This window comes from Camelus bactrianus, chromosome 1 (genome assembly GCF_048773025.1).
Source record: "Camelus bactrianus isolate YW-2024 breed Bactrian camel chromosome 1, ASM4877302v1, whole genome shotgun sequence".
NCBI classification, from domain to species: Eukaryota; Metazoa; Chordata; class Mammalia; order Artiodactyla; family Camelidae; genus Camelus; species Camelus bactrianus.
Window position 1 is genome coordinate 46,917,398 of NC_133539.1, and position 27,901 is coordinate 46,945,298.

Genomic DNA, 27,901 nt, shown 5'->3' on the forward strand with positions numbered 1-27,901 from the left:
AAAAGATGCCGGCTCTGTATTCAAAGCTATACAAGAAGAAAGCAAGCACTGTTCAAACCACTCTTGATAAAACACTTTAGTTCTCACTGCTTTTAATGTTTTAATTTTCCATGCACTAAATATTAGTTTTACTATTTTTTTATGTCCTCATATAGTTATTACTGACAGTAAGAGAGTTTTTACTGTTTTGACAAAAAATTTAAAGGTAATGGAACACCAATAATTTCTGGCATTTATCATCAGATTGCTTTGTAGGATTTCAGCTTACATGGTCATGTTGATGGTCTCGTAGTTCTCATAGCAAGGACTCCTTGTGTACAACAATTGTTCTAAGGAAGAAAAAGTATGAATAGATATACCTATCCCAAAGAATTCCAACATGTTACCCAGTTCTTGACATGGAGTTGAATCTTAATCCTAAAGGAATTGGAGGTCTTAATGGGTAGTACTTGCAATTATTTATCAAACATCTAAATGATGGAAAATACTTGTTACATTGTCAAACAGTGAGAAAGAAGAACCCTGAAAATCAGCCAGGAACATAATTGTCAGTGCAGTGGGAAATGGAGTTGGTACAGTTTTCAGAAGAAAAACAAAGTACCTGAAATGAAATACTATTAGAGATTTGTTAAGGTTAAAGCTCAGTGTTTGATTCGAATAATCTCTGAGCTGTTTGCTAAGCATAAGATTCTGCGTAAAAGTTCGTAAGTTAAAGTGAAAGGAGAAGGTGTCTAGGGACATTTTCCTGCAAGTCTTTTGTCTTCAAAAATGTGGTCCAGGGCTCACCACACACGGGAGCCCTTGGCTTGGTTTCAGGAGTTTAGATGTCTTCTCAGGCTTCGTTCTCAGCAGCATCAATGGCATTATGAGATACAGTTCAAGACACAGTTCTGGTACAAGAAAACTCTTTCTCCTTAAAGTGAAGGCACGGTCTGCTGTCTTTACTAGATGTTTAGCTGACAGAAGGTCTAGGTTTCGTCTTGGACCACCAAAAGGAATGACATACAGAGTAAGAAAAACCAAAGAGAAATTCCCTGCGGTCAAGCACAGACCATAAACGGTAAAGAGAAAAAGTTAAAAGGAACTGAAAATCTAGAAAGTGAAAGTCATGGATCTGAATTACTATTAATACTTCAGAGGCTCTAAGATTCTGCACTCTAAAAATGCTAAGCAACCAGCGAGTGGAAAACAGAGGGGCTTTCCTGTTGGTGGAATCCCCAGGCCATAAACAGGAGGCTTCCTACAAAAAGTACCAAGGGAAAAGTAGATTTAGAGTCATGTCTATCCCAAAGATGTGACAAAAGGCACAAGCACGCACACTCACATATCTCCTCAACAGAAATGGGAGTGCTACAAAGCCAGGGGCAATATATATTTCACTTCCACAATCTCGCATATAGCCCAGTGCCTAGCAATCAGTAGGCACCCTGTCAAAAGACATTTGTTGAACACATACAGTGGGTTCAAATTCTGCTCTATCAGTAACAGTTTCATTTACTCAGTATGTGCACCCAACATAGGTTCACTCTTCGTGGAAGGGAGGGAAAAAAAAAAAACCCTCTAAAAGTAAGTCTAAGACAGGGAGGCAGTATAACGCAGTGGTAAACAGCACTGGTTCAAATCCCGGTACTACTAAGAAACAGCTGAGTAATTGTGGGCTAACTGCCTGACCTGTCTGTGCCTCTGATCCTTGTCTACGAAATAAGAAGAATAACAGTACCTACCCCCACAGTGGTTCTGAAAGAAATGTGATTTCAAGTGTAGAGTACTCTGCATAGTGCCTGTCATGAAAAGCAAGAGCTCTACGAATGTTTCGGTATTATTACCATAAACACCTTGAAATGTGAGTGCAGGCTGGATGATCAAGTATACAGGCACCTCCTACACACGCACAAACACACGCCACATTTACCTGTTCTAAGGTGAGCCTAAATAAAACATTGCCACCAAAATGGTTTCTTTAGGTTTATAAACACATTCCTTAAAATGTGACCAGTAGAATAAAGATAAAACAGAATATTTATCCTAACACAAAAATGAAAATTAAGACAAGATGTTTTGTCACCCATTAAATTACCAAAGATTTTAAAATTAGAATGATGTCAAGCTTGTGAGGTGAAAGACAGGTATTCTCATCGGCAGTAGTAACTGATGCAATGTTGCTGGAAAATATGTTGCCAATATGCATCAGGAGCCTTAAAACACATTCTCTGCCATTTCCAGTCGTACATATCTTCAGCAGTTACTTCCGTAGTATCAAAAAAAAAAAAAAATTGGAAACATCCTTAACATCCATCAAGATGAGAGTTAACTAAATTATAGTACACCCGTAATTTACGTAGAGCACAGCAGCTATAAAAAGATTTCTGAAAACACGGGAGGAAAATCAGCATGTACAAGTATGTAGACTATACGAGTCCATTTATGGTTTTTCTTTTTTTAAGTCAAGAGACAGAAAAGGCAGCAGGAAATTCACTAGAATGCATCAATAGTTTTTATTTCCAGGCTGTGGGACTCTAGATGATTTTTGTTTCTCTAACTTCCTACGTTGTGTAAGGGTTTCTAAAGTACTATGTATTTTTTTTTTTAAGTCAGAAAACAATTGTAAAGCTTATTTTATAAAAATATGGCTGATAGTGAACATCATTCTGGTTCAGTCCACTAAAAATGATGTGCTACTAATGATAATGCCATGATCAGAACAGTTCAATCAATCCAAATGTAACAAATCACACTACTGTTGAAACGATTTCATGGTCTTTAAAAGAAGGCTATTTCCTACCTAAATGATATGACGTTGGCCTTAAGGCCTGGGTCTGCCAATAGGGTTAATGGCTTGCCCTAACATCAGTGGACTATGACTTCATGCTACACCAGTCTTTTTCTTGAAATAAAAGGCTTACCAAAATTCTAAGAAAATTTTCACAAGAATTCTAGACATGGTTTTGAAAGTAAGAGTTGTGAAATATCTTGACAGTTGTCTCCCTTAGCCCTTTCTTCCCTTTTTTGCCTTTTAGACAAAAGCTGAGAACAGCTTTGATACCACAAAGCATTTCCAGAGTGCCATACACTAAGAACAGACCTCAGAATACATAATCAGTCATCTTGCTTCCATTTCTACGTATCACTTTAGACACACATGACTTAAACTTCTGAGTGAAGGTAAAATCCACCAAAATATAACAGGTCAATCCACTACAACATTTTACTAGCTTTCACTTTTATAAAGGTTGCAGGATGAAATAAATAAATGAAATCATCATTATTTAATGCTTACATAAATATTTACTGGCCTTCAGTGACTGACTATTTCAGGGGGACAAGAAATAAATTTTACATTGTAAAAGTTTAAAAGGTTAGACTCTCACCTTAGAACTTCACTAACTTAGTAAATCTCCTTTACCAAATTGTTATGGAAATATGATTGTATATAAATATCAACCAGAATGCAAAATACCTTTTTACCCACTAGTGACAATTCTACATTGTTGATGTTAAATCTGATACAGCATCAAGATTTGCCCTGAAAAGTTTGGTCACACAATTATTATAGCAAAACGTGATCAAAAAACACAGCTCTCCTATGGCTACGTCATCAGAAGCTACAGAATCACACAGTAAGGATGACAAAACATGGTTCAAACTGGGCTTTTCTAAGGATGAAGAGATACATACAGAGGTTCTAACTGGGAAAAATAAAGAAAGGGAAGTCAATACTCAAAAGAATAACATCCTATTTTTTAAACTGAAATACATAGTTGACATACAATATTATATCTGCTTTAAATGCACAACACAGGGAGTCGACATTTATATACATTACAAACTGATCACCATCAGGCTAGCAACCATCTGTCACCATACAAAGCTAACTGACTGCATTTTCCATGCTGCACGTTACATCCTTGTGACTTATTTATTTTAAAACTGCAAGTTTGTGGCCCTTAATCCCCTTCACCCATTTTGCCCATCCGACCCAAATCTCCCTTCTTCTGATTACCACCAGTTTGTGCTCTGTATCTGTTTCTGTTCTGTTTGCTCATTTGTTTTGTTTTTTAGATTCCATATATAAGTGAAGTCATATGGTATTTGCCTTTTTCTGTCAGATTTATCTTACTTACCTAATACCCTCTAGGTCCTACCACGTTGTTGCAAATGGCAAGTAATGGTTGAGGAATATTCCATTATATATATCACACCTTCTTTATCCATTCATTTAACAGTGGTCACTTACGTTGCTTCCATATCTTGGATATTTTAAATAATGCTACAATGAACATAAGGGTGCATATATCTTTTCAAATCAGTGTTTTTATTTTCTTCAGGTAAATACCCAGAAGTAGAATTGCTGGATTCTATGGTAGTTCTATTTTTAGTTGTCTGAGGAACCTCCATCATGTTTTCCATAATGACTGTACCAGTTTACATTCCCATCAACAGTGCACAAAGGTTCCCTGTTATCCACATCCTCGTCAACACTTGTCAGTCGTCTTTTTGATAATAGTTATTCTGACAGACATGAACTGATTTCTCATTCTGGTTATTATTTGCATTTCCATGATGCTTAGGGACAGAGAGCACCTTTCCATGTGTCTGTTGGCCGTATGAATGACTTACTTGAAAAAGCGTCTATTCAGATCTTTTGCCCATTTTTTAACCAGACTATTTGTTTTTGGTTTGGGGGGGGGGGGTTGATAGTGACATGTGTGAATTCTTTATATATTTGGGATATTAACTCTTTATCAGATACATCATTTGTAAATATCTACTCACATTTGGTAGTTTGTCTTTTCATTTTGTTGATGGTTTCCTTCACTGTGCAAAAGCTTTTTATAGTTTGATGTACTCCTATTTGTTTATTTTTTATTTTGCTGCTCTTGCTGAGGAGACAGAGCCAAAAAGTATTGCTAAGACCAATGTCAAAGAGCGTACTGCCCACATTTTCTTCTAGGAGTTTTGTGGTTCCAGATTTTACATTTAAGTCTTTAATCCACTTGAGTTCACTTTGGGATATAGTGCCAGTAAGTAGTCTAGTTTCATTCTTTTACACATACCTGTCCAGTTTTCCTAACATTGTTTATTAAAGAGAGACTGTCTTTTCCCCACTACAGTACAGTTTTGGCCCCTTTGTTGTAAATTAATTGACCATAAGTGTGTGGGTTTATTTCTGGGTGCTTAATTTTGTTCCACTGATTTATGTGTCTGTTTTTGTGCCAATAACATATAGTTTTGATTAATAAAGCTTTGTGGTATAGTTTGAAATCAGGAGAGCGATAACCTGCAGCTTTGTTTTTCTTTCTTAAGATTGATTATTCAGGGTCTTTTGTGTTTCTATGTAAACTTGGATTGTTTGTTCTAGTTCTGTAAAAAAAAAAAAAAAGCCATTGGTATTTTGATAGGGATTCATTAAATCTGTAGATTGCTTTGTGTAGTATGGACATTTTAACAATATTAATTCTTCCAATCTATGAGCACAGAATATCTTTCCATTTATCCATGGCATCTTCAACTTTTTACATCAGTGTATTATAGTTTCAGAGTATAGGTCTTTCATCTCATTGGTTAAATTTACTCCTATGTATTCTACTCTTCTTTTTTTATTCTATTGTTTTTGATGCAATTGTAAATTGGATTGTTTTTTTAATTTCTCTTTCTGACCGTTCATTCTTAGTATATAGAAATGCAACGGATTTCTGTATGTTGATTTTGTATGCTACAACTTAAACTGAATTAATTTATCAGTTCTCATAGTTTTTTGATGGTCTTTAGGGTTTTCTATATATAGTATCATATCTGCAAGTGTGACAGTTTTACTTTTTCCTTTTCAATTAGATGCATTTTATCTCCTTTTCTTGTCTGATTGCCATAGCTAGGATTTCCAATACTATGTTGAATAAAAGTGGTGAGAGTGAGCATCCTTGTCTTGTTCCTGATCTTAGAGGAAAAGCCTTCAGCTTTTCTCCACTGAGTATGATGTTAGCTGTGGGTTTGTTATATACGGACTTTATTATGTTGGGTATACCCACTTTGTTGAGAGTTTTTATTATAAATGGATATTGGATTTTTGTCAAATGCTTTATCTATTGGGATGGTTATCATTCAATCGGAAGATACTGAACCATCCCCGGGATATATCCCACTTGATTATAATGTATGATCCTTTTAACATATTTTTGAATTCATTTTGTTAGTATTTTGTAAAGGATTTTTGCATTTATGTTCGTCAGGGATATTGGCCTGAAATTTTTTTTTTCCCTAGTGTCTTTGTCTGGTTTTGGTATCAGGGTAAATCTGGCCTCATAGAAAATTTTAAGCATGTTCCTTCTTCAGTTTTTTTGGAATAGTTTGAGGAGGATAGGAAATAACTCTTCTTTAAATGTGTAGTAGATTCACCTGTGAAACTGTCTGCTCCCAGACTTTTGTCTGCTGGGAGTTTCTTATTATGAATTCAATTTCACTTCCAGTAACTGGTCTGTTCATATTCTCTATTTCTTCTTAATTCAGTCTTGGAAGATTGTATGTTTTTAGGAATTTATTTCTTCTAGGTTGTTCAATTTGTTGGTGTATAATTCTTTGTAGTACTCTCTTATAATCCTTTGTATTTTTGTGGTGTCAGTTGTAACTTCTCTTTCATTTCTTATTTTATTTATTTGTGTCTTTCTCTTTTTTTCTTGATGAATCTGGTGAAAGGTTTATTAATTCTGTTTATCTTTTCTAAGAACCAGCTCACAGTTCCACTATTCTTTCCCATTTTTTTGTTAGTCTCTTTTTCATTTATTTTTGCTCTGATCTTTATTATTTCCTTCTTTCTACCAACTTTGGGCTTTGTTGGTTCCTCTTTTATAGTTCCTTAGGTATAAGGTGAGACTCTTTATTTGAGAGGTATCTTGTTTCTTTTCTTTTTCCTTTTTCAGTTTTATTAGGTAGAATTACTACAGTTCAATTGCACATATACATTATATTGCAAGTAAATACATACATATAATATACTGCACATTTTTTTTAGTTTACATATATGTACTGATCATTGTTTCTAAGAACAGATTAGAGCTTTAGCTTTTTAAACTTACATAGTTATCAAAGGAATAAAGCCAACCACAAAGTAAGAATCAACAGAATGTGGTAATACAATCATAAAAGACAGCTTACATATATTCAAGAAATCAATCACCTTAGTTATAAATAATAAGCAGTTCATTTGTATCCTTATTATTATTATTATTATTTTAGATTCCACTTATAAGTGATACCATGTGGCATTTATCTTTCTCTTTCTGGCCCACTTCACTTAGAATGATCTTCAGATCCATACATATTGCTGCAAATGGCATTATTTTATTCTTTTTATGGCTAAGCAGTGTTCCATTGTAGAGATATATCTTGTTTCTTGAGGTAGGCCTGTAGCACTATAAATTTCCCTTTTAGAACTGCTTTTGCTACATCCCATAGATTTTGGATCATTGTGTTTCCATTTTCATTTGTCTCCAGGTGTGTTTTGATTTCCTCAGTGACTCATTAGTTTTTTAGCAGCATGTTGTTTAGCCTCCACATGTTACTGTTTTTTTCCATTTTTCTTCTTGCAGTTCTAGTTTCATACTATTGCGATAGGAAAAAATGCTTGATTTTTAAACTGAGACTGGTTCTGTGGCCTAGCACATGATCTGTGTTGGAGACTATTCCATGTGCACTTGAAAAGAGTATGTATTCTGTTGCTTTTGGATGGAATGTCCTATATGTATGTATGTGTATATATATATATGTGTGTGTGTGTATGTGTACATACACACATACATACACATACACACACATATATATAAAATAATTTCATCAAGTCTGATGTGTCATTTAAGGCCAATGTTTTCTCATTAATTTTCTATGTAGATGATCTATTCATTGACGTAAGTGGAGTACTAAAATCCCCTACTTTTGTTTTATTTATTATCAATTCTCCCCTTTATGTTTACTACTTGTTTTATATACTTAGGTGATTCTTTCTTGGGTGCATAAATATTTATAAAGTTCTATCCTTTGGGATTGACCCCTTTACCCTTATGTTACGCCCTTTTTTGTCCTCTGTTAAAGTCTTTGTTTTAAAGTCTATCTTATCTAACGTGAGTATCGGTACTCCAGCTTTCTTTTTGTTTCCATTTATAAGGAATATATTTTTCCATCCTTTCATTTCTAATCTGTATATGTCTTTAGGATTGAAGTGAGTTTCTTGTAGGCAGCATATAGATAGGTCTTGTTTATGTATCCATTCAAGCCATTCTGTGTCTTTTGATTAGAGCATTTAGTCCATTTACACTTAAAGTGATCAGTGATAGAGATGCACTTACTGTCATTTTGTTAATTGTTTTCTAGTTGTCTTAGTAGTTCTTCTCTGTTCCTTTCTTCTTCCTTTAGTTTCTTCTGTTGTGGTTTGATGATTTTCTTTAGTTTTGTGTTTGGTTTCCTTTATCTTTACTTTTTGGGTATTTATTGTAGGTTTTTGGTTTATGGTTATGAGGTTTATATATATGGACCTACATACACAGCAGACTGTTTTAAGCTGATAGTCACTTAAGTTCAAACACGTTCTGAAAACTACATTTTTACTCCCCCCATCATGTTTTACATTTTTGATGTTATATTTATATATTTTTACTCCATATACACAAATAACGCTTATTGTAGTTTTGGTTGATTTGACAACTTCCGTCATTTAACCTTCATGTTAACTTTTTAAGTGATGATCCACTGCCTTTACTATGTATTTGCCTTTACCAGTTAAGAGTTTGACTTTCATATACTTTCTTATTTCTAGTTATGGCCTTTTATTCTCTACTTAGATCCTTTAACATTTCTTCTAAGGCTGGTTTAGTGGTGATGAACTCTTTTAGTTTTGGCTTGTCTGGGAAATTCTTTCTTTCTCATTCAATTCTGAATGGCAACCCTGCCAGGTAGAGTATTTTTGATTGTAAGGTTTTTTTTTTTTTTTTTCCCTTTCAGCATTTTAAATATATCATGCCTTTCCCTCTGGCCTGTAAAGTTTCTGCTGAAAAACTGGCTGATTGCTTTTTGGGAGTTCCTGTGATTGTGATCAGCAGTTGTTTTTCTTTTGCTGCCTTTAAAGCTCTCTTTAACTTCTGTCATTTTAATCATGATATCTCTTGGTGTGGATCTTTTTTGATTCATCTTTCTTGGGACTATGCTTCTTGGATCTTAGTATCTCTTTTCTTCCCCAGAATAGAGAAGTTTTAGCCATTATTTCTTGAAATATGTTTTCTGTCCTCTCTCTTCTCCTTCTCCTATAACGTGAATGTTAATACGTTTGATGCTGTCCCAAAGGTCCCTTAAACTGTCCTCACTTTTAAAAATTCTTTTTGGTTTTTTCTTTTGTTCTGTTTTGTTTTCTGCTTAGTTAGGGGGATTTCCAGTATGCTGTATTCCAGATCACTGATCCATCCTTCCGTATCACCTGATCTACTGCTGATCTCCTCTACTGTATTTTTCATTTCAGTTATTGTATTCTTCAACTCTGATTGGTTCTTTCTTCTGTGTTCTAACTCTCTGCTGAAGTTCCCACCATGTTCATTCATTCTTCTTGGACATTAAGCATCTTTATGATCATTACCTTAAACTCTTTTATCAGGTAGATTGCTTATCTGCATTTCATTTAGCTCTTTTTCTGAGATTTTGTCTTGTTCTTTCATTTGAAACATAGTCCTTTGTCTCCTCATATTGCCTAATGCTCTGTGTTTACTTCTATGTATTAGGTAGTTCTATTACATCTCGTGATCTTAGGGAAGTGGCCCTATATAGATGTCCTATGGGGCCCAGCAGCAAGCTTCCCTCTGGCTACCAAAGCCAGATACTCCAGGGGTGTCCGGTGTCCCCTATGTGGGCTGGGTATATCCTTCTATTCTGGTGAGGCTGACTGCTGTGGGCATGTTGCGGGGGGCAGGGAGGCAGGCCCTCCAGCATGGCTAATTGTGTGGCTCCCGTGGGCACACTAGTGGGCAGGATTGGACCCCAAGCGCTGCTGGCTGTGAGACCTGGAAGCATGGGACTGCTACAAGTGTGCTGGTGGGCCGGGCCAGCCCCTGGTGCTAATATGCTAGAGTGAGGGTTCCACAATGGTGTCCACCAATGCAGGTGTCAGTTTGGTAGAACAAGATCACAAAAATGGCTGCTGCCAGCATCTCAGTTTCTAGGGGGAACCCCAGCTGCCCCCTGCTTTCAGGGAGGCTCTCCAAAACAAGCAAGTGGGTCTGACTCAGGTGCCTTTCAAACTGCTGCCTCTGTGAAGGGACTTGGAGCAAGTGCGTTTTCGCATGTGCCATTCAAGAGCAGAGTCTCAGTACCCTACAACCCCCTGGCTCTCCCAAACATAAGTTCCACTGGTTTTCAAAGTCAGACGTTTTAGGCGCTCATATTCCTCATTTACGACCCCAGGCTGGGGAGCCTGATGTGGGGCTTGATCTCTCAGTCTTCGGGGAGGACCTCCATCACTGTGATTTTCCTCTCACTTAACGGTCACTGTGCCAGGAGTGTGGGTCCTGATTAGACCATGTCTCTGCCCCTCCTACTCATCTGGTGGTGGTTTCTTCTTTACATATTTAGTTGTAGAAGATCTTTCCTGCTAGTCTTCAGGTCATTGTCAGAGATAGTTGCTCTGTAAGTAGCTGTAATTTTGGTGTGCTGTGGGAGGAGGAGAGCTGAGGATCTTCCTACTCTGCTATCTTGATCCCTTGCTTCTATGACATCGTATCTCAATGCTAATGTAGGCTGTGACCTTCTCTTTACCAAGGAAAATAACATGTGTGTGTAAATATAAACATTAAAAATAGCTGAGTTAAAGGTACTGTTATTATCATGACTCCCAATGATTATTCTTAAGAAGTTAAAAAAAAAAACCTTCTTAGGAATTAAAAATGAATTGTAGCAAATTATAGGGATAAAACAGAATTCAAGGAGAATATTAATATTAACTATATATTCTTATTTATCACATTATCACACTTTCTAATACAATTTGGTTAAATAAACTATTTCACTAACTGCCTTCTGGAAATAACAATTTAACCACTGAAACAGAAACCAAAAACAGAAATAAATACTTACTCACAATACCAAACTGTCCCCAAAACAGAAGTATAGCCAAAACTGGGAAAACAACAGTGAGGATATTTTCATTTGGAGAAAACCATGAAACTGGGAAGAAAGAAAACAAAAATCACAATTAACATTTACTATACTCACTTGAACTCCTGCCAATAAACGGTCAACAATATATTTTATTATGGAGACGGGAAATAAAAATAATCAAATAAAGGTTTGGCTTTAAAATAAATAAGTAACAAGTTACAGTATAATTTACTTATATAACAAATTTTACTTATGAAAGAAAGTTATTTAAGTGCTTTTCACCACATTTTCCCTAACCTATGCTTTGTGGAAGGAGGTGGTATAGCACAGGAGCTGAGAACAAGGTTCTGGAGCCACAGTACCTGGTTTTGAAACCCAACCCTAACTTATAATTTCTGTGACCTTGGACAGAGTCTTAATACCTCTCTGCTCATCAGTGTCCTCCAGTGTTACACTGGTAAACTGACCATTGTGACTGTTAACAAAGTTAATACATGCAAAGGGCCTAAAACAAACCTTGGCCCTTACCAAGTGCTCCTCAGACATTAACTACAATTAGTATTATGTGCTTCTGTGGTGATACCTGTGTTCGCAAAATGCCAAGAATTTACCTTAAAGCAACAGTGAAGTCTTCCTGCAAAGACTCACCCGGGGTACCAAAGTGAGGAAGTCATATAGCTAGGTACCTTCGCCTGACTCCAACTAAAACCAAGACAGATGTGAGCCCTAGCTTTTCTCGAACTTACTCTGGACCAGAAGATGCATTCATGAACAATTAGGCTTCAAATGATTGTTTACACATAAAGTAATGTGAGGGGCTTTAGGTATTAAGGAAGCTTCTACTGAGTGGGTCACACGTTACCTAGAGAAGGATAATATAACCACACATTCTATATAAAGGAAATGGTGATGTTAAGACTTCAGATAAGATTTGTTAAAAATGTTTAAAAAATTAAGTTTAATTGCATCTTATCAACTCTTAAGACCATAATTTTACCTGTGAAATTTTCTTCTCTAACAATAAAGCCAAGTAAACGCACTGAAAGTATTTCAAAGTTTGCCTGTATAGAGGGAACGTGCTGTGTGAAGAACAATTCTGAATGCTGCCCAAAGCTAGCCACCCGTGTTCCTCTAAAATTAACCCGTTCACATCTTTCACTGCTCTGCCTCTTTGTACTGGCATGGAAGGAATCTCGTGGGTTTTCATACCATAATGCTACCCATGCATTTCTTGTGTTAAGCTTATAATCTTAAACTCTGGTAAACGTTCACAATAATCCCCAGAATATAATGTTAAATTTTCTATCTTACAGATACTAGCTTTCCATCACCTAGCATTTTGCCCTACCCACAGTAGAGACTCAGCTGGTTTGTTGTTGAAGGTTCCAATAGTCACAAAATAGTTTAGTGAGTGAATGAAAGACAGTTTTTTTTGTTTTTTTGGATGATCCCCCGGTTGCAGAGCTCTACCAAGAGACAAAGGTTTTCAGATACTCTGAATTAATACCTTATGGTCCAACTGAATCACTGAGCATCTTCCTATACCAAAGAAAACCCATTCCCATTCAGTCTAAAATCCTACCAGGAAAAACCTTCATAAATTATCCTTAGGTTTTCATATCTAATACCCAAAGTATTTGGAAAAAGCTCTATGATCTAATAACTATTCTTAATCAACTTATTTTTATCTCTACTTGCTTTCTCTATTGTTGAGTTGTATACATTAACTCCTCAAATCTTCACAATTATTATATGAAGAATTATGAACTCCTCCTTAACACCGAGGAAACTGAGGCACAGTGAATTAAAGGTCTTAAGGAACTTGAATTTTCATGTCCCAAACTGACTCCTGACACCAAACCTCCCCTTGGTTTTCCCCATTTCAGTAGTGGTGACTCCATTTCTTCAGTGGCTCAGGCCAAAAATCTTGGAGTCATCCTTGACTCCCCGGTTTCTCCCACACCCTACGTCTGGTCTGATGGTAAATCCTGTGGTCACTACCTTCAAAATATAGCCAGTATCTGATCTCACATTCAAGGTGGGCTGACAATGAAATGTTCTTTCACTGGCCTCCCTCTCTATACACAGAACAATCTTTAACAGTCTTAGGATATATTCATAAAATCTATTAGTGAACATAAGATTTATCGTTTGCCTCTCAGTGACCTACACTACACCCCAAAATTACTGTACCCCCATGTCCTGTTTTTTCTTTTCAATGAATCTGTACATTCCCTCAGAAAAATTTCAACTAGATATTAGTTTATCTAATTCCACATTAGACCCCTGCTGAAAGGTATACCTCAAAAAAAAAAATCTCTTTAACTCAAATTAACATCAAATTAATAAAAGTTAAAATATAAGAGAGATTTCTGAGGATAAAAGCGTTCCAGATTCTGCTGGCCTGCTCTAAGCCATCTCCTGCCCAATCCTCACGGCATGAAAATCCCTTCCGCAACACCCGGGCCAGTTTCAGCAACCTGATACCTTCCTTCATAAAGCAAACATCCCAGGAACACGATTTACATTTGCAAAAGCACTTTGGCTCACAAAGCACTTGCACACTAGCGATCTCATATGGTGCTCACTAGACTTCAGAAAAGAATTCATAAAAGCAGGGATCTATTTCATCCCCATTTTAGAGATGAGGTAATTCGGTGAAGCAGCTTTTCAATATCATACAGGTGAAGAGTTAAGTTGCAGAACAGGGTATATACCTCTGATCTCCTGATTCCTAATCCTAAACAATGTCAAAATATTCCACCAAACTACGCACCTCATTCCCAGTCTGGTAACAGAAATTTTGTAACAGCAAGCAAAAGAAGAACAGGGGCAAAGAGTGGACCCAACTGAATTGATCTGATCCCATTTAAAGCAGAGGTTCTCAAAGCATGGTCTAATCCTGAGATCAGTGTTATGTCTAGTGATTCTAAACAGCTTTCAAAATATAAAACTGGAGTGTACTTCTATGTGGTTGAAGAAATCAGCTAGAACAGCAAAGGACAGAAAAGAAAGGAGACTTTTTTTTTTATCAGCTAACTTGACTGCTTTACGCAACTCACCAAAACTCAAGTTTGGGAAGACAGAGCAGAATCATGGTGCTATAACCAAGGCTGAATTTAAATAAATTAACTGGGATCTCTAGCGCTCCCACACCCTGGCCAAGGAAAAGAAAACCAAAGCAAGGCTAAGCACAGGGGAGCCTCAAGGAATCATCCAGGATAACCTGATTTTTAATCTTCTAATTCTCCTCCTAATCTAGTCTTTCCAGAAGAAACATGGCTGGGACTTGCCAACCCTTGATCAAAGTATAAGGTTAAAAAAAGAAAAAGGCTAACTAATTGGAACAAGGCTTGAAAATGAATCACGTGAAAGAAAATTTTGACGGCAGCAAACAGGAATGCAGAATAGACAACCCCAGGACTGCTCACCCCAAAAGAGCAGTCCTTAGACCAAAAGTTTGAGAACCACACAATGTACAAATTAACAAACGAAGAGCAGAAGCGCAAGTAAGATAAAACTCATTACCTTAAAGCTGATAAACATCTCATCAACATTTATTACTAATAGCCTGCTTTTTGATTCAACGGAATTCCTAGCCCCATTTTGTGCCCCCACTGCCGCGTTTCTAACAGGATCAGGCTGCTGCAGGAGAAATAAAAGGGAAACTTTATAGAAGTCTTACCAATACGATATTTTAGTTCTACGATGGTTTCGCCTTCTCTGCTTAATTCTGTTACTTCACAAGTGTAGTTTCCTACGACGGCATCATGCTTATCCATCTTCAAAGACGCAATGCCCATTAGTAAATCTGATGATGAGATGCTTGCAGTTGTAAAGTTTTTGCTGGGACTGGACTGGTTTTGATTTCCATCGAAGATGAAAATGTTTTCTCCTTTCAATTTCCACTTGACGTACAATTCACTAATACTCTTCGCCTCTATGTTACTAACAAAACATGGGATGACAACAGTTTTATTGCAAACGGTGTATTCTACAGACTTGATTTTATTAAATATTAGCTGAGCTGAACCTGGAAAAGAGAAAATTGTTTCATTTAATTACAGAATTCTATACTATAAGATCTTAGGTATGCTACAAATTCTTAAGAGCAATATTTCTATTATTCACTTAAGAAAGCAGTGCAGCTTGGGGGAGATGGGCAAGGTGAAAAGAAGAAACAAATTATTTTAATATTAACATGTACAGCTGACAGACAACACCATATCTTTTCCTTATTCATTCCCAGTAATGCAGAATAGAGTCTCATGTGTCTTGGGAATAAATTTAGCAACTGTGTTAGAACATGCAGGTGTAGTATCTGGCTTTGGAAGCTTTTAAGTAATTGTTACTGCCTATTGATATATGTAGAAAAATACTGTCCTTGCCATGAGAAAGTTTTAAACAGAAAATAAAATCAAATATTATATTCAGACTCAACTTCGGTAAGAACTTAACTAATATGAAGTTTATCTCCATCCCTATGTTGCATTTCCAGAAAAGGTGGCAGGCTCTACTGTACTTTAATATAAAAAGTAAATCAGATGAATCACATCACATCATTCCACTAGGATGAAAAGTCTTATAATGCTAAGGAAAAAAAAAAAACTTTTTCTATGGCTATTTTCCTATTGCAAAATGCAGAGAGCCACAGACATTTTGTACGCAAGTATTATAAATTATTATACACAACTGAATGGCATTTTCCCACTCCTACACTTCATTGAGACTAAGGAACAACAACTTCCAAGTGCATATTACAGGTATTCCTTCCATAAACCATAAATCACACAAAATAAAGCTAAGATGCAAGTTGAAACCAAGAGCAGATACTGCTCATAAGTAGTGTGTATTCTATCAAATTTTCTCAATAGGATAAATTACCAGTTGTTATCTTATAAACAAGATTGAAATAGTAAATGCAATCACTCATCTTTCATCTAAAATGTGCAAAAATGTGGAACAACTGTAGTTGTCTTCCATCTTTTTCAGCCATTTATCAACTCTTTAACTAAGTGGTTAGTTGGCTTTTCCCTCAAAAAACCCACTAACAAATACAAATAAAATATCAAGTTTAATCATTCATCTTTAAGATTTGTTCCTTCATTGGGGACATAGGATGTTATTACTCTAGGAACATAATTACTATTCAATAAATGCCGACTAAGTTGAACACTAGGATCAGAGTGGAAATATGAACTGAACAATTGTTCAGAAAGCCTGAGTATAAATCCTATCTCTGTCACTTCTCCGTATGCAACCTTAAGCAATTCACTTAACTTGTCTAGGCCTTGGTTCACTCTCTGTATAAGAGGATCAAAAACGAACACTGGGCAACTTCACAGAATTGTGATCAGCATCAAAGGAGAAAATATACTAGCAGGTGTTCTCTAAACAATACTCTGCTGTAAATATGCAGGGTGATGCTGTAACAACTAGGCACTATAGCATTTAATGTCATGCTCCGGACTGTCTGTGACTGACAGGTCTAAACTGCTACATTTCTGGGGATCCACAGTCTGAATCAACCTTGCAGGTTTTCACAGCTCACCTCTCCCCAGTTCTCTACATTTCTAGCCACTCAGATATCAGGAAGCCCCAGGCAAAACCTAGGCTTCCAATTGCATTCTGAAAAGCCTTGGAGTTGTGAACTATTTCCCCTGAGAAAGAAGAACTGAGGGGAAGACGGTAGTACACAAGGAGGGAAGAAAGCGCCTATGATGTTGGAATTAGAAAGGAAGGCAAGTGTCAGAAATGATGATCAACGATTTTTAAGTGGACAAAAAAGACTACTATGAGTCCTTTCAATACAGTGCTGGGCATTGTCTGACAGATCCTTTCAGAATCTCTAATTCTATAGTGGCTCGTGCCTTTTGCCTGTGTTTGGGCTATTTTTATAATTTTCTAAGTTGTAGAAAACTGATGGTAATGCAAATGATCCATGCTCACAGAGATACGAATAAACTTGCTTCTGCAATTGACTTCCACCTGGTGGAAGAGAGGAATTAAAAAAATCACATTTTGTTGCCCCAAGGATACTGACCAATTTTGCATCTATTCACAAATTCACTTCAGCATTCCTGACTGCCTATATGTACATGTGTCTGTTCTTCCAATCTTCTTTTAAAACCAAGATGGTTGTACCATTTTGCTGGTTTGCTTAACTAATGCATGAAATAAAATCTTTGATACATGTTCATTTTATATTTGTTTGAGTTAAGATTTTACCTTCTAAAATTACCCTTTATGTGGAGAAAAGGGAACCCTCCTACACTGTTGGTGGAAATGTAAATTGGTGCAGCCACTAAGAAGAACAGTATGGAGGTTCCTTAAAAAACTAAAAATAGAATTACCGTATGATCAAGCAATCCCACTCCTGGGCATATATGTGGAAAAGATGAAAACTCTAATTTGAAAAGATACATGCACCCCAATGTTCACAGCAGGACTAATTACAATAGCCAAGACATGGAAGCAACTTAAGTGTCCATCAACAGATGACTGGATAAAGAAGATGTGGTGTATATATATATATATATATATATATACACACACACACACACAATGGAATATTACTCAGCCATAAAAGGACTGAAATAATGCCATGTGCAGCAACATGGATGGACCTAGGGATTATCATACTAAGTGAAGTAGGTCAGAAAGCGATAACTATCATATGATATTACTTACATGTGCAATCTAAAAAAAAATGATACAAATGAATTTATTTATAAAACAGAAACAGACTGACAGACTTAGAAAACAAATGCTTGGTTACCAAGGGGAAAGGTGGGGAGGGATAAATTAGTAGGAGTTTGAGATTAACATAAACACACTATTAGATATAAAACAGACCTAGTGTATAGCACAGGGGACTATGTTCAATATCTTGTAATAACCTATACCAGAAAGGAATCTGGAAAAAAATATGTGTATATGTACAACTGAATCACTTTGCTGTCACCTGAAACTAACACAACATTGTAAATCAATCATAGTTCAATTTAAAAATTTTTTAAAAATAAAATTACCGTTTAATAGAAGAGATACAAGTGAAGAACTCAGTTATCCCAGAGAACTTTCTTAGAAGCCTTTAGGTAAGAAGTGGTGGGTAAATATTTCATGAGTTCAAAACTTATGTTTAGAAACTGAATTTTTTTTCTAAAGAATACAGAAAGCACTGATTGCACTGCTTTATTTGTTGACATTTAAAAAAACTGTTATAGCTGAAGCAATTTAAGTAGAATAGATACTGTCAATAAAATTCAAAGTAAAGCTGACCTGGATAAACATTAATTTGAATAACCCTGTCACTAATAATTAATAAATAAAGATAGCCCAGAAATGTTCCTCCGCCAGCTGTTAACTACAACTTCATCCTCTATAAATATTTATTAAAAAACTATTAAGTAATAAAATTATCTGATTTGGGTCTTCTCTCTTTTGCCTACTGCCTTTTGATGAAACAGCAGAGAGAAGATCTAAAATACAGAAAGCAAATAAAGGAACATAGATGATTAACATGAATAAGTACATTCTGAATAATCAAGAAATGCCTACAGCAGTCTAAATCAGATAGGAACAGATAAGTATAATCATCAGTGATGCTGGAGTTACAGGTAAATTAGCAAATGAAATGGGGAAATTATTTTACATCAAATGTCAAAAATACTGGACCTTACAACCTCTGTGAAGACAGACCACTGATTTGAACCATCTCATACTACAATTCTGAAAACAGCTCCTATTTACGTGCAGAGAAGGCTCAATATGTGGTCCTCACAGTACACAGGTCTAGCTTAGAAATTCTGACATGCAACAAGCATTTATTGAGAATTACCTGATCTGAAATAATGTGACAAGATGTGGGGATACAATAACGGAAAAATATGTAGAAATTCTCTTTGAGGAGCTTAGAATCCTCACTTGGGGGAATGACACATACTTTTTATAGCATAAGATCGTAAGTGCTATCCTTCGGGCATGAACAAAGTGCTATGGACGGGCAGGAGAGCAGTCAGTCTTACAGATTTCTAAGAAAACTGGCATTGCTCCTAGGGGAACAACAAGACCCCACCCATCTGCGCCTTCAATCTTTTTTTTTTTTTTTTTTCAAATGGACATACTGGGAATTGAACCAAGTACTTCGTGCATGCTCAGCATGCGCTCTGCTCTACCAACTGAGCTATACCCCCATTCCCATGGGCCTTCAATCTTTTATCGTTTCACGTTTCATGTATTTCCGTCCTTTGTAACAACTCTTACATCGCTGTCTTTTTGTAAGAGCTTATCCTATACCCTCCAAAGGAGCCCTCTCTTCCTATTTTTCATTTCAAATTGAGTCCTCCGGATAAGAAGCCAGAAGCTTCCAGCAATTCCACCAATAAATGTACCTGCAACTGCAACGATCTACACTTTTCTTCCCCTCAATTCCTCTTCAGAAATGAACCCATTCACCTGAGAGCTAGTTTCCATTTCTGCCTCCACACTCATCACCCTCCTCAAGGACTTTCCCTACTGGGTTATCAGCCTCCTACAGCCCCCAAGTTCATTCATACAGGTTTAAAAACATTTTTTTTAGATGCTTGAGTATTAGTCAACTGAAAAAAAAATTCCTCATACTTCTCTCTCTCTTCCCTAGCATCCTGAAAAAAATTATCTAAATGCACTTTTTCACCTCTTACTTCTTAAACCTCTGCCACCTGGCCTCCACCTTGCCTTCTTCACTGTGACAGCTCTTTGGAAAGTCCCCAGTAATCCCTGGTGAAAACTGAAGGTACGTGGTTCACTTTCTATCTCGACTTCTCTAGAGTTCTTGAACTAGTGGGCAGCTCCTTTCTTGCTCTTGTCTCTTGGCCTCTGTATCTCCGGATTCTGAATTTCCTCCTAATACTTTGTCCACCTCACAGCATCTTGCTTTCTTTACTGAAATCTCTTCCTTGACTCACAATAAACATTAGACTTCCTAAGGACTTCCTATCCAGCACTGCACCCCACCCGGCCCCGCTCCAGTATTCTCTTACTCTGTGGTTTTAACTACCCACACACTTTTAATTCAACTAGGCCCCAAATTTCTCCTTCACTGCAGAACTCAGAAAGCCAATCGTCTGCTGTGCATTTCCACCTGTATGTCCTACAGTTCCTTCAGAGTCAAAATGTCCAAAAATCTGTTTACTCTCTGCCTGCCCTCATCCCAAATCCTTGCTGCCCTAAAGTATTTTCTATTATCTACTGGTCAACCAGAACTGGACCTAAGAATTATGCTGGATTCTGCCCTCTCCTGAGCCATGGAAAGTTCTTACTAGGCTCAACCCATTGAATAGTTCCTAAACCCAATGTCGTATGAATTAATTAGACAGTCATCATTTCTCCCTTAACTATTGCCACACACTCCTAACTAGCTCCCTGCTTCCAGCCTCAGCATTTCCCCATCCCTGCCCCACTGTATTTTCCACAGTTCCCAAAATAACTGTTCTAAATGCAAATGTGCACTCTTTTGCCTAATATACTTTAACAACAATCCCCCACCCCCCACCCGGCCTTTTCAGGCTAAATTCTAAGTGTATTAGCATGGAATACAAAGTAGGTCCTTCAAGATCCTGTCCAGCCCCACCTCCTATACTCCCTCATTTCCAAACCAAGCTCCAATCATAATTAACTTCTTGCCCTTCCATGAATATGCAAATGCACTCTCATCTCCATGCCCTTGCCTGTGCACAAGCCGATCCCCAGCCTGAAGAGGCCCATACCCTTCCTGGGAGTATGGGTAAGAGCACATACCTTGGAGCCAAACCTTGGCTCACGACAGCTCTTCCTAGTTGTATGACCTTAGGTAAGTTACTTAATTTCTGTATCTCAGTCTCCTCATCTGTAAAATGTGAATAGTGACAGTGCACACCTCAAAGAGATTTTGTTAAGATTTAATGAGACGATGAACATAGTGTTCTTACTGCAGTGCCTCTCACATCCATAGTAAACTTTCAGCAAATGGCAGCTACAGTTTGCTAACTCGGGCTCTTCCTGTTAAAGCACAGTTGAGCTGTTCAATCCTGTCCCCTTCCCTGCAGCTACTCAACTGTACTCATCCCTCCTTATTGCTCCCATTTGCTTCCTGTCCATGTGTTGTCACTGCACTTACTACCTAATCTTGTAATCACCGTGTTACTTTACTGACCTCTCCTTTAGGCTCAAAAGGTAGAAATGCAAGAACAATGGCTTCATTTGGTATCCTATGGCTCCAACCCAGGGTCCAGCAAGTAGGACTCAATACATTCTATCTGAATGTAAAAATTTAAAGTATGAATCTCAAGAAAGGAAAATCTAAATATCATATCAGGGGAGATTCACTTTTCTTCCATATTTCAAAAGAATCCTCCACTGTTTCTCACTTCTATAGATCTGATTATGGTTACCGTGAAGCTACACATCTTAATGAAAAATCTCTATCAAGTGAGTTGCAGACTGGATGGAAGAGTTCCTTAAAAATTACATGATGTGTCTAAGAATGCTCTTTCCGATAGGGTGGTATTTCCACTGGGGCTTGAAGGATGAGTAGGAATATTATGGAAAAGGAAGAGCTTTCTAGGCAGAGTACACAACGTGGACAAGTGAAGTAATCAGAAGCAGGATACTGTTTAGGTGAGCGCCAGGAAAAGGGGCTGGAAAAGATGGTTAAGAAATATTGTACAGGCTTCCCTGAATGTCATTCTGAGGACTCTGGAGTTGATAACACAAGCATTACCAAACCACTCAGATTTACTTGCACTTTAAAGAATAATACAGTAGTAAAAAGGGTGAATTGAGGGCAGGAAGGGAGATGGGAAAGGAAACCCATTAAGAATACAAATATATAAAGAGATCACTGTAATAGTCCAGCTAAAGGACAAGTGGAGAGAAGGCCAAAAATTACAGTAAAAAAACAAAGAAGCAGAGTCAACAAAAGTCAGATACAGGAGGTAAGGAGGAAGAGGAGAGAAGAATTAAGATCTGTTAACTAAAATAATATGTGTAACCAGTTAGATTGTGAATTAACTACAGATAAGAGATTTAGGGGTGAATATTCTTTCAATACTCAGTAGGCTCAGGATTCAAGTACCTGTAGTACAATGAAATGGGGGTGTCCAATAGATCCGAGGTATATGGCTCTGGATTTAAGAAGCAACGTCAGAGCTACAAAGGCTTGGGAATCACCAAGAATACAGCTGGTAACTGAAGCTGTGAGCATAAACAAGATCACCCAGAGAATCCTCGCAAAGCAAGTAGAGCAGGCATCAGAGAATAAGATGTTGGAGAACATCAGTATTTATGGAGCAAACAGTTAAAGATGAACAAACCAAGGATGTGAGGGGGGGAAAAACAAAAGTAGGTGAGGCAGCAAAGAACACCACCACAGGCACCAAGAAGGGTCTTATATGGACAAAACAGATGTTAAGCAGGATAAGTAAAAACAGCCTCTAGATTAAAAATTTCATCATCAGCTTCTTTGTCTGCAGCAATGTCAACAGCATAGGGATTAGAAGTCAGACTGCACTTGGGAAGTGAAGGGGAGAGCAGAAAGAAGAGGCAGTGATTCTCTTTGAATCAACCTGGCAATATAAGAAAGCAGAGAGAGGCCATAATGGAAAAAGCATAGAGGCAGAGACAAGGGCCAGTTTTTTGGGTTGTTGTTCTTGTTTGTTTGTTTTTAACATGGGGTAAAACTTGACCATGTCTGCAAGCTAAGATGAAGGAACCAGGGGAGAGGAGAGGGAAAGATCTAAGGGATAAGACTGAAGAATTAAGCTGAGTGAGCAGGTCTCCAAGATGGTGGAAGTCAAAGAGCTGTAGACAGGTGGTCCTTTCCTTGGAAAGGGGAAAAGGAATACTTCTGACCTGAGTGAAGGAGGAGAATGAGACGAAGGCTACCTAAGATATTACAGACAAGCTTAACAATGGTGGGCGGGAAGTTGAGAGACTCCACACCACATATCACTATTTTTTGCCGTGGAGTAGAAAGCTAATTACCTGCTTGGAATGGATGTTCAGGAACGGGGTAAGAAGCCCCAGCAGTCACTAAGGTAAAGGAAGTAAAGCTCATGAGTAAAAGGCACCCGCTAGAAACGAAACCTACTAATCTTTGCCATCAGACCTGGGCCCTGGTATGAAGAACTGGAATCTCAAGCTGAATCAGGTTAGAATTAGGGACAAAAGGAGGATTTAGTCAGATCTCTCCTCAACAGAAACCAACTAAAGTCTGGAGTAAAATGGAGGTGTCCACCTGTGTTTAGTTCTGACTCAGACTAATCCCCTACTAGATTTTAAAGTGGCCTCAGAAGAATAGAAGTGGTCAACCTAGAATTACAGGGCCCAGAGCAGTTTAAAGTCAGTAGTATCCAGAATTACAACCTTATCAAGCATTTAAAATATATTAAGTACCACTGAGGTATAAAAACAAAAAAATCCCTTCTTTTTAAAAACTACATTTTAAGTTACGAAGAGGCATATAGTCTGAAACTTGTCTATATGTCCAAGAGGAACTTGCAAAGTGCTTCTTAGAATATAACATGGGCTCATACTTGCTTGAAAGAGAAAAAGCAGTTTTGACAGATTTGGCAATTTTGCCCTTGCCAAATCCCTTGCCTTGCTTTTTAACCTGTAAGTGTAACATGTATTCAAATATGCACATTTATTCTCTTAATCTAAATCTCAAACCCTGGGGTTGGCCAGATTCTGAGTTCTTTACAATGCCCATGGCTATGGAATGAAATATTCAGAGGAAGGTGCAGCTTCTAATTCCTGTTTGAACTCCATGTTAGTAACCAGAAAGAGGGAACACCTAGGTTCTCCTGTCTCAGTCTTAGTCTAGGTATATTAGAATCAAACTTCCTGTGTGCTCTCTCTTTTGTTTTTTTAACTTTAGTACCACAGTGAGTTTAGTAAAAGTGATCCTACACTAACACTCTTATTCTTTTATTATAGAGGAAATATGTGCACTGGTACACAAAGTGAAAGTTGCTTTATCACAACCCGAGAGTATATCAGGCTGAGGCACAAGATATAAAAATACAGGAATTTTTATCTTTTATAAAAAGCTATGACAACAAAAACCTGAAATGGGTAAAATAGTTATATGAAAAATATGTCACAAAAAGAACATGAATGTATTAAAAAAAAAAAAAAACCAATGCCCACACCAGCTGGAGCTGAATTAACGTTTAGGAATGTGAACTTAGTTTTAATAGAGTATTCTGGATTCAGAATGTTTATCAATTTGGGGAAAACCACCTATTTTTCATCTTTAGAACCTGGCCTTTCAAATCCACATTAACAACTCAGTGGCAAAGATAAAACATCTGCCAAAACACTGATGACAGCATGAGCAAGTGTCCTAATCGCAGGCATTTAGTGTAATGCTTTAACACACTGCCTCTAGACTGCTGGGTGGCCCCGGAAATAAGTACTTTTAAATAGGCACTTATTTCCTTAAAATGGCAAATTGTGGTTAAAAGTAATATATTCTTTAGAAGAAAAGAAAACATTTTTTTGTACAAGCAAGCCAAATTACTACTAGACTTAGACAATAAAAATATTTTTTACTCATGTGTACCCCTGATCTTAAAAACTCATTTGGACAAAGAAAAATCATTCAACCCTGAAAGACAGTTCATATTACTGTCATTATTTGAGTAACGTTTTATTTACCAGTTTGTGAATACTACTGAAACTGCTGATGTGCTTTTAAACAAAGTATAATTGGACTCATGGGGGAGGGGGGAGGAAAGGAGAATAGTCATTCATTCTGTGTCTTGTAAGCCAATACAGGCTGTTGCATTTTGCCTTTAATTAGATGGAATGGGCATTTTTGGTAACTCCCTTTCCTACGAAGGCCAAATGAAACTGTAGTGGCTACCAGGCAATAGCTTTTGATTACCTATCATTTGTAAGTGAAACTGAAAGCAAAATCAAACTTCAGAGCAAATAAGCATACAAACCCATGACTTCCTTATTCATTCCAGAATCTAAATTCAGTCTCCCAAATATCTTGGTTTGTAACCACTTGTGTTCTGAGACTGTTAACATCTCTTCATACACGTCCTTTTAAAACTACATATTAAACAAACATGCACAAAATTCCATTATGTCTCATGACAGACACTACCCCTTCCTGTTTTATAGTCAACAATTAACAGAACTCAAACGCAAACTGCCTCTACTTTTTTTTCAGGTTATTATTAACTAAGTACAATATGATACCATAAATTCTGAATTCTATGAGTCTGCAGGGACTGGAGAACATTAACATTGTATGTAAATGAGTGCTCATTATACATGATCACACCGTATCACTGAAGGAGGCCTAACAATTTCTATCCCCCAAAGTACCATTCTAGCAGTTCTTTTAAATCTACTTGAAAATAGGACCTCTGTTTTTAAAATAGTACACGATTTACACTTTTTATACTTCAAGCTAGCTTTGAGACCAAAGGTCTGAATTAGTAATATTTTATTACAAATTTACTATCTGGTTCACCAGAAGGCTTTCTGATCATACAACAGGTTTTTGAAAGCAGTATTACTTGAGTGATAATGATAGTAAGAGCAACAAGCCGTTAAGGATAACAGGAAACATTGCTTTACTAATATCAACCCTTTACATAACAAACATTGACTATTAACAGCTCCAACATCCCGGGAGGTTTCAGGCAGTGGGGAAAGTGCTAAGCCTGGACTTATGGGCATTTTGGAAATAGCTCGAAGTCACAAGCCTTTAGGAATGGCACCGTGAGGCCAATACCCCGTTTAAAATCTAATTAATTTAGCATTTTAGAATTAAATGTAACAACTGCTTGTTAATGTTACTCAAACTCAATTCTGAATCTTACAAAAAGTTCACAAGAGGCTCTATAGATGTGAAGTGTGACATGCACTGTAGAACCACGAAAATTCCCATTCCTTTCTCAGTTTTTACAGACGAAGCACACGTTTTAAAAAAGCGAAATGGATTCCAAAAGCTTGGGGGGCCAACACGCCTCTGGCGTCGAAAGACAGACACCAAATCCCACTCTGCCGCAAATATGGTTTTGACTGTCTTCATATAGAGGTTACTGTCTTCATATTTCAAGCGAAATCTGGATTACTTTTAGAACGGTTCCCTTTAATAAAGCAGGAAAACTTGAACATGCAATTTGTACTGTATTAAAGTGGCTGACGGGGCGTGGGGGTAGTGAAAGAGTTTCCACTCAGGAAGCTTATTCCTATGGTTAAAGGGGCGCGGGGGGGTGGGGTGGCCAGAAGATTCTTCTGATTAAATGCTGGGCTGGAAACGTAACTTAATTGCGTCCTTTATGTCCCCTTAACTCCTATGTTCATGTGGGAGGCCAAACAGGAGAAACCCCTTCTTGCAGACTTCGCCAAAATGCGCACTTGCATCGCAAGAGGCTCCGGCCCTCCCACTCTCCCTCCTTCAACCCCAAATGCGTTTAAAGCACTGAGGAGGGAGAGGAGTGCGAAAGGGGGGATCCTAACAGCTGCCAACCTCTCGCCTCCGATCGCGCCCCTTCTCTCTACAGTTAATTTTTGCGCGAGGTGAACGGTTTGGAGTCCTCCTCGGTGTGGGCATCTGGAGGTGGAAAATAGGAAAAGATGAGCCCCGCTCTCACCCAGGGGAAAGAGGAAGAGGAGGTAAAAGGAAGAAAGGAAGGGGGCGCCGATTACCCGCGGGGCCCTCCCACGTCCGCACCCGGAGAGTGCAGGGCCCGCGCGTCCCGTACCCTGGCCACCCTCTCCAGGGCGCCGCCGGGCCAGACGGGGCGCAGCCCATACGCCCGCGGGGCTGCCGCGGGGGCGGCGAGACACCAGCCGCGGACCCAAGAGCAAGTGACCACTCACCGCAGCACGCCGAACCCAGCAGCAGCACCACCACCAGGGGCCACATCTCCGCATCCGCCGCGGAGTCGGATCGCGCCGCCGCTGCCGCCGCCGCAGGTGTCTGGAGCAGGCGCCGCCGCCGTCACACAGAGGACAGTCCACCGCCTCCCGTTACAGGCAGGACCCGCTGCCCAGGCTGCCTGGCCGCGCGCGCGCACGCTCGCTCCCGCCACCCCACGCTCGCTCCCCCGCCCGCGCGGGCCGCGCACGCGCACTCGGCCTCGGCCTCGCCCCCGCCCCGCCGCCGCGACTGTTGACGCGGCGGCGCCCTTCCGACTCACGGCTTCAAGTTCCCGCTCCCGCCGCTGCCGGGCGGTGGCGCGCACCCGGGCTTCCCGGTCACGCCCTGCCGCCCCGTCTTCCGCCCCGCGTCAGTGTCCCTGCCCCCACCGGAGGCTGAGGGTGTGCTCCCACGCTCACCGGGGACCTCAGTGCACCCGTCCCAGTCTGCAGTTCCCTTTTTACCTCTCGCACCGCCCTGGGCCCCACCGTCCTCTCCGCTGGTACCCTCCAGCTTTCGCTCCTACCCCCACGCTTCAAGAACTATCCCAAGGTGCTGCTCACCCCGACCTCAGAGCCCCGGCCCCGCACCAGCCCCTGATCTCTCGCCCCTCTCGGCATCAGACGTCCTCCCGCGCGCTTCGACCCCGACGCCTCCACGCCTCTCACCTCTGCCCATTTTCCCCTAAGTTCCGCCGCTGCCGCCGAAGCGCACACCGCCTGGGGGCGTCTCCACGCTTCCCATGCCGGCAGCGAGCTCGAGGGCGCCCCGCCGCGGGCAGGGCGGTGGCGAGTGCCTGTCCGCAGGGAACGTACACTCGTCCTTCTTGGACTCCCGCGCCCTCCTCCGTTCACTTGCCTCCATCTG

The 27,901-nt window shown here is 38.9% G+C and overlaps 1 protein-coding gene across 6 annotated transcripts in view; it reads right to left on the reverse strand.

Annotated features, from left to right (window-relative positions):
• The window catches only part of CD47 (CD47 molecule), a 50,388-nt gene extending 23,143 nt beyond the window's left edge, over positions 1–27,245 (reverse strand). For 4 of the 6 annotated variants that reach the window (XR_012506690.1, XR_012506691.1, XR_012506694.1 and 1 more), the window contains exons 1-3: positions 26,995–27,245; positions 14,813–15,160; positions 11,104–11,193 (exon numbers count right to left, since the gene is read on the reverse strand). Coding sequence is in view for 3 of the 6 variants with exons in the window: in XM_074362913.1 (XP_074219014.1) it covers positions 11,104–11,193; positions 14,813–15,160; positions 26,995–27,040 (484 nt within the window). In the remaining 3 variants the exon portion in view is untranslated. The remainder of the gene's footprint in view (positions 1–11,103; positions 11,194–14,812; positions 15,161–26,994) is intronic. The other 2 variants (XM_074362924.1, XM_074362934.1) reach the window with 2 other exon arrangements.
• Positions 27,246–27,901: the final 656 nt, after the last annotated feature.